Source organism: Notolabrus celidotus, chromosome 12 (genome assembly GCF_009762535.1).
Source record: "Notolabrus celidotus isolate fNotCel1 chromosome 12, fNotCel1.pri, whole genome shotgun sequence".
NCBI lineage: Eukaryota > Metazoa > Chordata > Actinopteri > Labriformes > Labridae > Notolabrus > Notolabrus celidotus.
This window is the reverse complement of record NC_048283.1, coordinates 17,054,374-17,068,622: the sequence shown is the minus strand read 5'-3', so window position 1 is coordinate 17,068,622 and position 14,249 is coordinate 17,054,374. Positions and strand designations below refer to the sequence as shown.

Sequence of the window (14,249 nt, the reverse complement as noted above, 5' to 3'; positions counted from 1 at the left end):
TGACTGCTACAAGTGATTGTTTCCTTGATAAAAACGAGTTACCCCTGGTTAACTTCTAAAAATAAATAAATATAACACAGAGCCAAAGAGCCAGTATTTTGATCGGCTCTTTGAAAGGAACCGCTCCTCAAGATCCAGTTCCCTTCGGAGAGACATAAATCCCATCTCTACAATGCGGTTTGATTGTCTGACTGCGATAGAGGTATTTCAGCTTTATGTCCTCGAAGCAACATTAATGTATTAAATACCCGAACACATCATACACAGACATCTTTTGACAGCCCTTAGTTTAAATGTGTTGACTCCACTGGGTTATTTGATTTAAAATCAGAGTAGTCATTCATGAGTCAAAAAATTGCAACATCCAACTTTCATAATAATCCAAGAGGAGACTCTGCCAACGTAAAAAACAGGTCGCCACAATGAGTCAAAGTCTGACCTCAGCTTTCAACTTGAAAGATGGATGGAGATCAAAAGCCTAACACTTAACAAAACGATGTATACACTGTTTCAGTGGTTTTCTCCCAAGTTAGAGTTTTATCCAGCTGGATTTGTACACTTGTTTATTTGGTAAGTGTTTCCTCTGAAATGTTCCCCATACGGTTATAATCGTACTTACTTTTTCTTGTTACTTGTGGTTCTCCCCTGAGGTGGGGACTGTGAAAAAACACTGCGTTGTGTTACGAGGAAGTGAATACAAACAGCTGCAACTTATCACTTACATTTCCTGCCAAAAGTCCCTTATGACTCACCCTCGAAGGGCATTTAAATCCACCCATATGAAAGACAGCAGCTTCACATTTTCTACAGACAAATCAGTTTTAACATTTCCCAATGAAGGACATTTGCACTGACTTCAATTGGTTACAAATGCAGTCATTTCTTAGGTTAAACCTAAACACTTGTTACTTTATCGATCACTTCTTTATCCCTCCTTCAAAGTCAAGTTGAAAACTACCGTGGTCGGAATTACAGTACACATAAGAGTACTAAGACTTATGGCGTTTATCTGAAGATAGTTAATGGACGATTCTGCATTGTTATTGTGCATCTTATTCATGTTGAGAACATGACACAGGGAGGTATCACTTTATAGGAAAGGAAAGATTTAAAATACCTTTATATAACATATAATATTTCTATATTTCTATTTATGATAGTTTGATTGTTTTAATCATATATCTTTTTGTTGTTTTAATTATTCCAACATTGTTTTGTTTCCTTTTATTTGATGGTGGTCATTACTTTTTTATCTTCCTTTATATCTTTGTCACTTTGCAGAGATTTTGCTGTTACCTCAATGCAGTTATTCATTTATTTAATTTTATTTTTTTTTACTTTTAGTCATTGTCTTCCTCACATTTATCTTTTGTTGTTTTTTAGTTTTTTTTTCTTGTAAAGCACTTGGTAGTGTGTTCCAGCTGCTGGAAAAAAAAGTTTCATAATACAAAAAATAATGACTGAATCTAAAAATTGTCTGAGAGTTTTAAACACGCATACAATTGAGACAAAATAACATGTTATTTAATTCAAATTGTTTTAATTGTTAATCTTATGTGTAATATGAACAATTCGGTAACAAGAGGCTTTTTTATTAAGATAAGACGAGATAAGATAAGAGGAGAGGAGAGGAGAGGAGAGGAGAGGAGAGGAGAGGAGAGGAGAGGAGAGGAGATGAGATGAGATCTATGGATGAGATACGATGAGATGAGATGAGATGAGATGAGATGAGATGAGATGAGATGAGATATTACTTTATTGATCCCCCGGGGGGAAATTCAGTTGTTGCAGCAACCAAGACACAAGTACATTAAGAAAAAGTTTCAATTAGTAAAATAAAATAAGTAAAAATACAAATAGATAAATAAAGATAGAATACAATTTAGAAATATACAATGTTACAAATGGAATTAAGATAAATAAAAATGTCACAAATTGATTAAATAGCAGTAATTACAGGCAGTATTAAAAATGTTTCAGTAGTAACAATAGGTGGGTAGTGACAGGGTTGTGACAGGTTGACATGGTATGATTATGGTGGGTAATGACAGATTAAGCACTATAATAAATAAATATGGGTATATAATATGACCATAAGTTGGAGTAAACAATAATGTAATATAACATAATATAATATAGCAAGATAATGAAATAATATAATGTAATATGCATTATTGAAGAATACTGATAAAATAAAAAATATAGATATCTAAAAAGTGTTTTGAAAAAACTGATCTTGAGGTTCTTTGTAGGAGCACGTTATAGTATAGTATTCAGCATTTACATTTTAGATGTGACGCACATTAAATTTATGCCGCAGCGTCATACGTCATCACGCAAGGTGAACAGGATTGTGGGTAACGGAGACCGCTGTTTACCATGGCGACGGGGACGCCACTGTTAGCCGCCCAGAGGCTAAAAGTGCGTTTGCTGTTGTTTCTTTTATTTTACATAGATTTTCTTCATTGTCAACAGTTCACCATCCCCCACAAGTCTCCTTCAGACTGTGCTGCAGAAGAATTCTTCGATATCTCGAGTCTGTCGTGTGTAAAGTGCGGTCCGAATCAGCGACAGAGCACCACAGGTCAGTTAACATCACACAGAACGCTAACATGCCAACAAGAAGTTTAAATTCTCACATTGTTTAACAGATTATCTTTTTAAAATGTGGTCAATCACGCACGACGAGAAGAAACCAAAAGATCCTTTCATAACCAAAAACACAGCTAGCGAGCTAACAGAGGAAATCCTACCATAAAACAATACACCTCGTGCTTTATGATTTAAACGTGTTGTTATGCAATGTTAATTTAACTAAACGTTTGGACCATAGGCTTAAATATATAGTTTTATATCAGTAGCGTGCTGTGCATATACTGCACAGCATTGTCTCATATTAACATCTAAAATCAAATGGCTTAAATATGCTAGATCCCCAGTAAAATGTTGCTGAAGAAACAATAATCTGTTTTCTATTTTTGAGCATTAGCTGAACAAAACTATTGATTTATATTTAGCAAAAAACACCACATTATCATTGGATTTTAGTCTGCTATTCAAGATAAGATAAGATAGTCCTTTACTCGTCCGACAACGGGGAAATTCAAGTGTCACAGCAACAAAGTAGACAAAGTGCAAAAGAAACCTATAAAGCAAACAAGAGCCTATAAAGTAACAATTATTAAAAAGTTATTAGCAATTAAAGAGGTAAAAAATAAGCATATCTTACACACACACACATATATCAATTATTGCAAGGTACAGGTCAAGGCAGTTAAAGGCAGATCATAAAACCAGGAGTAAAAAAAATAGAATTCTTTACTCCTTACAATCTTATCAATCTTTCCACTTTCTGCTTCTCATATTTGGAATGCATCAGAAGATATTCAGTAACTATCATACCTTCAATCTTCCCACACAAACATTAACCCTCACAAGACACACTTTTTGTTTATTTATTTATTTTTACACATGTTTATATATGTATTATTATCTTTTTGTTTATCTATTTATTTGATTTATTAACCCCCCTGAAATTAACAATTAGGATTATATGTTTTATTATCATTATTGATATAATATATTTATTTAAATTCCTTGATATTACTATTATTTTGCTTTTCTCCCTCTTTTATGGCTTACTTTGTATAGGTTATTTCTGCTGGTTTATTTTATTATTATTTTTTTAAAACATCAACTGATTTTCTTTGTTTGTCTCTTTTGTTCGTTTTGTTTTTGTTTTAGCCTTGGTTTTCCTTTTATTGTTAGTATTACTATTACTACCTCTTCTCTGTCTGTCTGTTTTTTTTGGTTGTTTTTTTTAATTGTTGTCCATATTCGTGCCATGTTTACGTGTTACTCTATCTACTATCACTTGGTCACCCTTCCTTGTAAAACACATTTCTTGCACAATAAAAAAATAAAAAAATCATAAAACCATCACACAATCTAAATCCTTACACTATTCAAGTCATTACATACTTTATTTACAGCAGTTACATCCATTTATTGACACATTTGCTTGTGTGTGTGTTTCCGTCTACCAAGACATCCCTCCAAAAACACCAGAATATGTTAATAGGAATAAATAGTACATTCACCTAACATAAAACTGATCATCTTAAGGTCCATCAGTGCAATGCTACCAAGCCATGACAGGCCCAGTTATGTCATTAAGTTTTAGTAAGGAAGATGCAACCTTTTCAAAACTCATCTTTGTATGTCCTCCTCTGTTACAATTCTAAATGACTTTGAACTGGTTTCCCTCTTTGTCAAGGACTGGGCTGCACTTGCAGAACTGGCTTCCAGACTCTCACCACTGATAAAGCATCCATTGCTTGTCAGCAATGCCCCTCAGACAAACCAGTAAGTGCAATTTAATCAGAATACATTTGATTTGATTTTCATCGAACATCATACTGAAGATTCATGTGACTGTCTTTAGACCATCTCTAATCCCATTCATAAGAACACTTTTGAAATTTTTTTCTTTCTTCACAGGCAGTAACTAAAGATGGGTTTGGGTGTATTCGCTGTCCAGGCGGAGTCACTGATGACGGGAAGTGCCAGTGTCAACAAGATAATGTCTTGGGTGAGTAGTCTAACTAATTGCAGGCCTAATTTACTGACAGCAAGACCACCTATCAGAAACAGTATTTGACATTGACTGCACTTGCTCTCTTATTTGTGTTTACATAAATGGCTTAACTTTTGCTGTTTTTTTGCAGTGGAAAGAGACGTCAATGGGAGCCTTTTGGAAGAGGCCAGATGTGAAACGTGTGATGGAAACACCCCTGCATTTTCTGTCCCAAACAGCAGTGGAGATAGGTCTGTATCGATGCCTTTCAACCAAAATACATATATCAAGCTTTATAGTGCAGATTATCTGTCTGAAGTTAGATATCTTTAAAGTGATATAATCTGGACAGTACATTTACACATTAGGCTATTTGATCTATCTGATAATCTATAGACTCTCAGCATAAAATATAATCATTAGGCTATAACAGGTGAACCTTATGTAAGTCAGTTTACTGTATGGTTCCCGAAAAACCTTTTGAATTGTTTCATGGGGAAGCTCATTAACAACAAAATCAAGTTTAAGCGTAGTGGGATTTTTTATTTGCAGCTGATATTATTTCCACATTAACTTTTCATACATTTATAAAATAGTTGTATAAGTAAGTAAGTAAAGTTTATTTATATTGTGTCTTTTACAGACAAAAGTCACAAAGTCCTTTACACTTCCTCACGACAAGACAAACGTGTGATTTATGTCCTGTCTTCTGTAAGTCTGAGTTGGTTTGACCTGCAGTGGGCAGAGACCTTGAATCAAAGCATCCTCTACTTTTCCTAACTTTTTTTTTCTGCCACTCCTGAAGAGCACATAAGAACAAAAGCTATTAAGGGCTGAGTGAAATTTCTATATTTTTGTATTTCATCCATTTAAGGAGAGATCTCTATATGCATGCATTTTTTTCAGTTCCCATTATTGCAGATATTACTACAATCCTGTAATTACATGTATAGCTGGGGAGCTTAAATGAGCATTTTATTAATGCCCTTTCAATCACCTCTTGAAAAAGATTTAGAAATGCGAACCAGGTAAGTGAAATCTATGCTGAGCTGTCTGATAAACGATTGGATTCAGGTTCAGAAACAGTTTTTGTGTCATCATGTTTCCATCTCTCTGAGACTTCTTAATTTTTTCATCCGTCATTATCATTTTACAGACTTCTGGCTTTTCACCTCAGTGTATGTTCCCTGCCTTTGACATCTTTTCCTATTTTGTTACTTTGAGGTTTGGCTTTTGGCTGCTCTCTCTTTTGACATCAATGGTATATTAAATGTTGTCCCTCAGAGTGTGGACAAAGGATGACTTGATTCTTTGTGATAAGTGTGTAAGTACTAGAACAGACTCCAAAATTGTCTTTCAGGTGTGAGCGATGCCAGGCCTCCTTCATTAACACCTCCTGTTTGTGCAAAACTCCTAATGTCTTGGTGAGTCCTGCCTTCCCCTTATAGCATCCTTTCCACATCTCACACACACACACACACACACACACACACACACACACACACACACACACACACACACACACACACACACACACACACCATTCACTAACAACCTAACAGCCTCATAGAAGACTATATGTGCTTTTCTAGGCAGGAGGATTATGTTTCCCTCCAGGCAGCCTCTCAACTAATGTGAATCCCAGTGTCAACTATGCTCAGTTGGTGAGTCTCCTTCTCCTCACTCACTGTCTTACTTCATTTTTAGGATGTATTTTAAAAAAAATGTTCTGCTTTGTTTTGCTTGCAGAAATTCAGCGTACAGTCTGCCTGGTTCGTCCAAAACTTGTACTCCTCGTCAGCAGCCTGCCTTGTAATTCAAGTTTTCCTTCATCCAACATCACTGGAATTGTCATTTTTATTGATGCTCAAATGCATCTAACCAGCAGCTGTGCATTAACAAGTTTTGTGGTTGCAGGTTTTCTCCAATCTGACGGCATGTCAGGCTCTGGGGAACATGTGTGTGATGAACATGCACTCCTTCAGTGGCGTGTCCAGTGATGCCTGTGGCCTCTTTAACACTATCTTCAGATCCAGGGCTGCTCTGAGCTCAACACAAGACATTTCCTACTGGTAAAAAACACTATCATGGCATACAAGTAGCAATATACTTGAAGACATAAAACCCCCCATAAGTACATTGTTTTCTGTTCATCCAGGAGAGTCAATCTGCCGTGGCTTTATTATGGGGACGAACCAGGATTGGCCAGTCGAGTGCTACAGACTGATCCTGTTCCTATTGGGTTCAGTTTCAGAGGCAAAAACAAGGTATGTGAGTTGAGTCATTTTCAAGCTTCAGAAAGAAGTGGAAAAAAGAAACACAACGAAAACAGTACTCTTTTATTTTATTTTAATAAAAACTAGAAAATAGAATAGAATAGCCTTTATTTGTCATTGTCAGGTGTACAATGAAATTAGAAGCGCTGCTCCTGAAGGTGCATGAGATGCATACAAATAAAATAAAAGACAGGTAGAAAATATCTATAAAAGACAATTAAAAAATATAGAATAATATAAAAAAAATATCAAGGTCGAGAGAAGAGGTATTTGGGTTTAGGATATTGCACATTATATGAACAGCTTTCACAGTTCCCGGTATTACACTTGACATGAATATTATTACACAGTAATAAATATTGCACATGAGAGGATTGTTAATGTCAGCTGTTTGTGGGTGTTTAGTGTTGTGATGGCTCTCGGAAAGAAACTGTAAATAAACTGAAATAAAGAGGTGGTACCAAAAATGTTTTTTTCTACATGAAAATGTTCTTTTTTTTCTCCACAGAACACTGATATTAAGCTGATTGCAGCTGTCTATAATGTCAGAGGAGAGTTCCTCAGATGGGAGCCTGTAGGTGGAGGAAATCTCCAGGTAAGATGTCAAACTACTGGTGGTGAGGTTGAGCAATGTAGCTTATTATGCAATGTTTATATTTCTGTTTAGATCAGCCAGATATGTTTGTAGCAGGACCAAATCCTAACCTTTGAACCCTATAATTCTTGCATATTAACAACCTACATTTATCAGTTGACTTAATTACACTATTTTTCATGTCAGTAAAAAGGCTTGTTAATACTACACATTAACTCTATGTTTCTGTTCCTCTCTTGTAGCTTTGTCCAGACACAACCACCAAACAAGCAGCAGCGTTCAGCTTTGGAACAGCTTACCAACAAACAGTGAGTCTTCATTCACCTCATGAACAGTGGAATAACTTGCTTTAGTGCCCAGTTTTAATATAAGATGTGTTTGTCTCTGTGTGTAGTGTGATCTGTCAGTTAAAGAGCTGTTGGATACATATCCGGAGCCGTTGTTCTACGATGTGTTCATGGAGCTCGGTGGAGGAGAGAACAGAAAAATTCTCCCACTGCCTACACTGGTCTACAACCAGCAACACAACGGACGCTTCATCAACCAAGGTGGGACATTTTTTGTCATTGCATGTGTATTTATATACTGTGTGTGTGTGTGTGTGTGTGTGTGTGTGTGTGTGTGTGTGTGTGTGTGTGTGTGTGTGTGTGTGAGTGAATGTGTGTGTGTGTGTGTGTGTGTGTGTGTGTGTGTGTGCGCATTGCCTCAATATATTTTGTCTGTGAACAGAGAGCATGAAGAACTGGTACCTGACCCGGCGAATGTTCCTTGTGGATGGGCTAAGCGGAAGAGAGAAGAGCTTGAGTGCCCAGCCTAAAGTCATCCGTGTTGCCAGCAGTGTTAAAATAAGGTGGGCCTGTAACCCGCACACCACCATGAAAACAGATGACAAAGGATAACTGCTTTCTTAAGCAGAGGTGGTGTTTTTGGTTTGATGTGTGTGTTTTGTAGGTTTCAGCTGGTCCCAAGAACGCTGGAAGGTCAGGTGTATCCTCCACTACTGATGATGACATACAGAGACATTCCCATCACGGATATCAATTCTCAAACCGTGCCTGTGAGTACAGCCCAAAACACACACACACACACACACACACCCCCTCATTAAAATAATGTATTCTTTAACCTTCAAGGAGTTAAACAGGAAACAAAAGCTACAAGTATGTATCAGGGAATAAAGAAGGTTTACAGGTTTTACAGTTTATAAGTAACACTACTTTTAATTATTAACTGTCAAACAGTTATCCTAATGCAGAAATCTCACCCATGTCTCCCGGATATCCTCCATAACAGAAATGTATTTCCCCATGACAGAATTTCCATTTATTGCAATATTAAGTCAGTTATTTGCAAATGTATCTCAGAGCTTGTTGTCTTGTTAGATATTGTATGAAGTGCATTAATATCTTTATAATAATAACAGCTAATAACAGTTTTTGTATCATTCAGCAAATAATATCCCTTCAGTCCATTTGTAGCACTTTCTCTGTATCCTTCCTCAGGAGTTTGTTTCTCAGCCTCTTCTGTGAATTCAAAGTTGAAGGCCACGGGCTAAAGTCCTGGTCGCAGAGGTCGCCGGTTCAATTCCCGGCTGGTCCACCATTTACTGCATGTCTTCCCCCACTCTCTACTCCCCACATTTCCTGTCTCTCTTCAGCTGTCCTGTCCATTAAAAGACAAAAATGCCAAAAAATATAACTTAAAAAAAAAGTGAGCTGTTTGTTTACAGACAGTTAAACATATTCACATGAGAGGCAGAAAAGACTGAGTATCAGAATATACTTTTTATTACGACTCAGTGTTCAAACTGAAATTGGTTCTCACAAATAAAGCAGTATAAGGCAATACACACAAACACATGCTTTTTTTTCTTTGTAGACTTTTTGATAATGTGAAAAAAAAGTTGCTGACTCTTGACTTATCTCAGTTAAAAGCTTTTAGTCTATGAATGTGATAATGTGATTGTGTTTTAGACATCCTTTGCTGTGGAGTATGAGATGGATCAAAATGAGGCACGCATGAAGACCAACGTGAGTGGAAGCATCACTTAAACTTTGTCACAACAAAGAGATGATCTTGTGTCTGAGTGATGTTCACTGTCACTTCTGTCACAGACGGCTCTGGGTGTGATGGGCGGTGTAGCAGTGCTCTATTCTCTCTTGAAGACGGTCAGCTGGAAGAGGAGGATTGCCTCATCACTCATCGATGTGGAGGTACTGCGTCAATAGCATATCACTTTTCAAGAACCCTCTCTCACATGTTGGATTGGAAGTAATGCTCTTCTCTTCTCCTTTCTGCCCCTTCCTCAGACATTGATGAAGTTTTTGTTGTTTTATGCCGGAGATCTGGCCAATGTTTTCTTCACTGTCACCGTGGGAACAGGACTTTACTGGCTCATATTTTACAAGGTTACTATAATTCTTTTTGGCCTTTCTTCAATAAGATTAATGGTTTTAATTAATGTGTGATCTTTAATGATTGTTCCAGTAGCTTCTCTCTAAAGCTTTTATTTGCTCACCTTTTTAACTTTATCTTTTTTTCCGAACACCAAATGTTCCCCCCTGTTCTTTGCATGTTTTCTTTCCTCTCCGCACTCGATAGACATTAGAGGCAAGTCTTTTTCCTTCTTTACCTTCTTTGTCTTTACTTTATCTTTGTGTAAATGTGTAAATGTGTAGATGTAGGGTTTATCTTCGGCTGCTCTGCATGAATAATTTGTTCATGTGTCTGTTAAGGCCCAGCAGTCTGTATCGGTGCTGTTACCACTGCCTGGTCAGGAGGAGCAGTTTGTGACCTACATTGGATGTGCTTTTGCTCTCAAGGTTAGAACATTAAAGATCAGCTGTATTGTTTTTTGGAAGCTGAAGGGTTGCCTCCTAAGAAAAACTATTGTTTTGTGTATTTGAATCCAGGCTATCCAGTTACTCCACAAGCTGATCCTTCAGGTCTCAGTTGATATTTTCCTTATGGACTGGGAGAGGCCACGAAGCAAAGCCGGCAGGACTGTGCATGGTACAGATATGTTAACTGTCAACTCATATATTGCAGTCTTCGTAAGAATTGTCCAGCTTTTTTAAGCCATTCATAAACTTTGCTGTTCAGCTGCTGGCGAGCCCAAACGTGACCCCTCTCCAGTCAGCATCTGGAGGACCTACTTCGTGGCCAATGAATGGAATGAGATCCAAACTATCCGCAAGATCAACCCAACCTTTCAGATCATTGCTGTGCTGTTCTTTCTTGAAGTATATACTGCAACACACTACACCCTGTTCCTTTTTTGCATGTTTTTGTGTTGTCTTCATCGCTGACATGTTGCCCTGTATTGCTCAGGTCCTGGGTTTCTCTAACCTTGCCCTGAGGGACCCCTGGCCAACGTTAGAGCGCTCCCCACAGGCATACACCCCCTCATACAGCCTGATTCTGCGTTATGGTCTGGCAGCCACTCTGTGGCTCTGCGTTGGACTTCTGCAGGTGGAACCTCCCTCTGCTCTGTCATGTTCTTCTGTCTTTAGTAAAAATGGTGTAGAAATATAGTCAAGCATGGCAAGCCCCTTTAAAAGATCATCATTTATCCCTGCAGGTGATTTTCTTCACTGTGTTTTATGAGCACTTTGTGGAGGACAAGATACGGCAGTTTGTAGATCTCTGCTCAATCAGCAATGTGAGTTAAACGTGTATTTTATATTTTGAATAATGTACGTGCCTGGAAAGTTATTCAAAACTATGTTTTTTTGTTTATTTCTGTACAGATATCTGTGCTGCTGTTGTCTCACCGTTGTTTTGGCTACTACATCCACGGCCGTTCAGTACATGGGCATGCAGATACGAACATGGAGGAAATGAACAACAACCTGAGGAGAGAAACTGTAATACACCATCAGAGTTCATGCCCTTGTAGAAGTTGTGGCAAGTTTATGGAACAGTTTTTACACATTATATGCATACTTTTTCTTTCTTCCACTTTTTCCATCTCAAGGAATCCCTGTGTGGTCAAAGAGGTCTGCTTCCCAACACAGACACCCAGACCTTTCAGGTGTCTCTCACAAACCGTCTGCGGCTACAGTACGACAGGATACGAGAGCCAATCAAAAGGGTGTGTTCTCTCTCGGTTGTTTTTGTAATTCAGCTATAAAACGTCAAGCAAAGAAAAACAATAACTCCAGATTTTCTTTTCGAAGGGTCTCTCTTTTCCTGGATTCCAAAGGAACGGTCCGTCACGTTTAATGGACGCGAGCTCAGCTAACGGGTTTGAGGTGCAAGCCAGAGCCTACAACACCATGAACTACTTCCTGGGATCTGTTATGGAACATGTTAGTCCAAACACACAAAAAAAACTCCTGCAAGCACACTTACACAAAGTTTGATTTTATGTAATATAAATCTTTTCATTTGATCGCACCAACCTCTTTTGCTCCTCGTGTTGTTTTGTTTTTTTTCCTCAGGCCCACGCTGACATGGACTTCATAGTGAAGGATAAGCTGATGTTTGAGAGGGTCATAGGGATGGAGTTCCTTGAACCCAGTGAAAAAAGCATCTTTTACAATGGTAAGAAGTGTGTTGCATAGTTTGTTTGTGCAGGTATATAAATATTTAAGTGTGTGCACATAATGTCTGTTTGCATTTCTTATTGCAGATGAGGCCCACTCCTTCAGTGATGTGCTGTATTATGGAAATGAGGCCACGCTGCTGATCTTTGACACTTTGTTCTTCTGTGTCGTTGACCTGGGATCTCAAAGCTTTGTGCTTGCAGCCGTTCTTACATATGTACAGCAAATGGTATGTTTTTGGTGTAGTTTGTATTTATGGCCTTCACAGTGCTTAAAGTACATGAACTAAAAACATGCCATATTCATTACAGATATTCCGCCTGCTCCGCAACACTCTTGGAAGGAAGAACCTTGTCAGCAAGACTATGGTGGACGAGAGATTTCTGATATGAAATCACCTGTTAATAAGTAGTGTCAGTGTTTTTTAGTGGCATTTTTTTCTAAGATGTTTACTTTTCACAGCTTGTAAAGTTCACTTTTGTACTTTTCTATGTTCAGTATTTTTACAGCTTTTTGTATGATGTAAATATTTAGATTTTTATAGGGATTTGTAATGTTTTTTATTGATTAAAATGATTTGTGACAGCCTTGTTTGAATCAAAAGAAACTGCATCTTCAAATGTTGCATGATTATCATTGCGTTCATAGAATGGAATAAACAAAAATATTTATGTGGAAAAAAAGAAAGTGATAGAATTTTGTAAAACACAGAGGGATTTCCTTGTATTTCTTCTTATTGTAATGCTTTATTGATTTGCCAAACCAGACATTACTTTCAATGCGTATGCTGTGTTACTTTTCTAATTCCAAGGTAGATATCGGTATTAATATTTAGATTGCAAACTTTAATTTAGGGGGGATCTTATAACTTAACTGAAGTCACCACAAAATACAAAGATATACTTTTCAATTGGCACTAAACGCCACAAGGACACCAGTGCCTTTCTTTGTTTTTGCATTCTATATGTTACTTTTTTGCAGAGCTAAGTGGCTACACAGAAACGTTTGTCGTGATTGGTAAAATAAATTACCTTTCCCTTTAAACTATCTTTGGAAATACTGTTGTCAATCAGGCACAACAAATCTTGAAGGACTCTTCTCATTTTCTTTAATCAGAATATGAATTATTGCCCTCTGGAGGAAGGTTCAGAGCGAGCAGATATAAAAGTAATTGCTTCAAGCTCTCCTTCCTCCCTACTTCCATCACTCTACTCAACAAACAATCTGCACTAACATAATGCTCTAGTATGAGTATGAGGGTTCACTTACTCTGCACTGATGTTAATATAGTATTGCTTTTTACTGCCACACTGGTATCTTATCGGTATTTATTGTATTATTTGTATTGGTTGTGTCATTGGTATGCCACAGTGACATACTTTTTTTTATTATTTATATAGCGCTTTTCAGGAACTCAAAGACACTGCACAACTTAAAATCAATACAAGCAATCTGACATGGTTTTTTATCTTTGACCAGTGGTGGACAAAGTACACAGCTTCATTACTTAAGTCAAAGTATAGATCCACCTGGTCAAATATTACTCCAATACAACTGAAAGTTGCTTTGTCAGATTATTACTTGAGTTAAAGTACTGAAGTACTTGCTTTGAAAAATACTTAAGTACTCAAAGTACTTCTTAAAAAATCTCAAAATGTTGTATTTTCACAAAGCACGAGTGCAGTCAAGAATACATAGGAGTACATTCTGCTACATTATGTTTATTTAGAAACCATTACTTGAAATCTCTACAAACTATACCATGGAATAAAAACAGAGACTACGTTACTGCAAGCACAGACAACTTAGTTTGAAATGTTCATCTGATATGAAACAAATGTTAAGTAGCTCAACTCGCTTTTTCAGGTTGGACAGTGAATGTTTGTTTGAGCAGAGTGGGAAACAAGGAGAACATTTCAAATGATACGTATCATTCTTCATTTCAAAAACCTCTAACACGGGCTGAAGACAAGGCCATGGGTGCTCAGGTGGAGAAATATAGCCATCATTACCACCTCTAGATGAACTGCCTGATCTGAGTGAAATCTGCTCTGTCTTTGCTCCACATTTAACCGTGGAGACGCACGATATACAGGTACGACTAAACCACTGAGACAAACAGAACTACACAAACACATTTTACTGTCTTCGGATCAGATTTCAGAAAAGAGAAGGAAATTTATTAGCTGACTTCAAAGCAAAAGTAGTGAGTAACTAGAGCATTGATAGAAATGTAGTGGAGTAATAAGTACAAT

At 37.3% G+C, this 14,249-nt stretch overlaps 1 protein-coding gene across 1 annotated transcript; it reads left to right on the top strand.

Annotated features, from left to right (window-relative positions):
- Positions 1–2,350: 2,350 nt before the first annotated feature.
- On the top strand, positions 2,351–12,582 carry tmem67 (transmembrane protein 67). Its single transcript, XM_034698674.1, has 28 exons — positions 2,351–2,584; positions 4,277–4,365; positions 4,501–4,591; positions 4,728–4,827; positions 5,937–6,000; positions 6,169–6,240; positions 6,326–6,388; positions 6,494–6,648; positions 6,735–6,843; positions 7,361–7,447; positions 7,690–7,755; positions 7,842–7,995; positions 8,177–8,297; positions 8,399–8,504; positions 9,421–9,477; positions 9,562–9,660; positions 9,757–9,855; positions 10,183–10,269; positions 10,360–10,459; positions 10,550–10,689; positions 10,778–10,918; positions 11,028–11,108; positions 11,197–11,313; positions 11,424–11,540; positions 11,626–11,757; positions 11,890–11,992; positions 12,081–12,223; positions 12,306–12,582. The coding sequence occupies exons 1-28, from the start codon at positions 2,380–2,382 to the stop codon at positions 12,384–12,386; spliced, it is 2,979 nt and encodes a 992-aa protein (XP_034554565.1). The 5' UTR covers positions 2,351–2,379; the 3' UTR covers positions 12,387–12,582.
- Positions 12,583–14,249: the final 1,667 nt, after the last annotated feature.

Bases quoted from the DNA above. Each gene is read 5' to 3' on its own strand.
- tmem67 (XM_034698674.1), top strand. From the start codon at position 2,380: ATGGCGACGGGGACGCCACTGTTAGCCGCCCAGAGGCTAAAAGTGCGT. The intron at 4,828-5,936 runs GTCTGTATCGAT...ATTGTCTTTCAG, and splicing joins CCAAACAGCAGTGGAGATAG to GTGTGAGCGATGCCAGGCCT. The intron at 11,314-11,423 runs GTAATACACCAT...TTCCATCTCAAG, and splicing joins ACAACCTGAGGAGAGAAACT to GAATCCCTGTGTGGTCAAAG.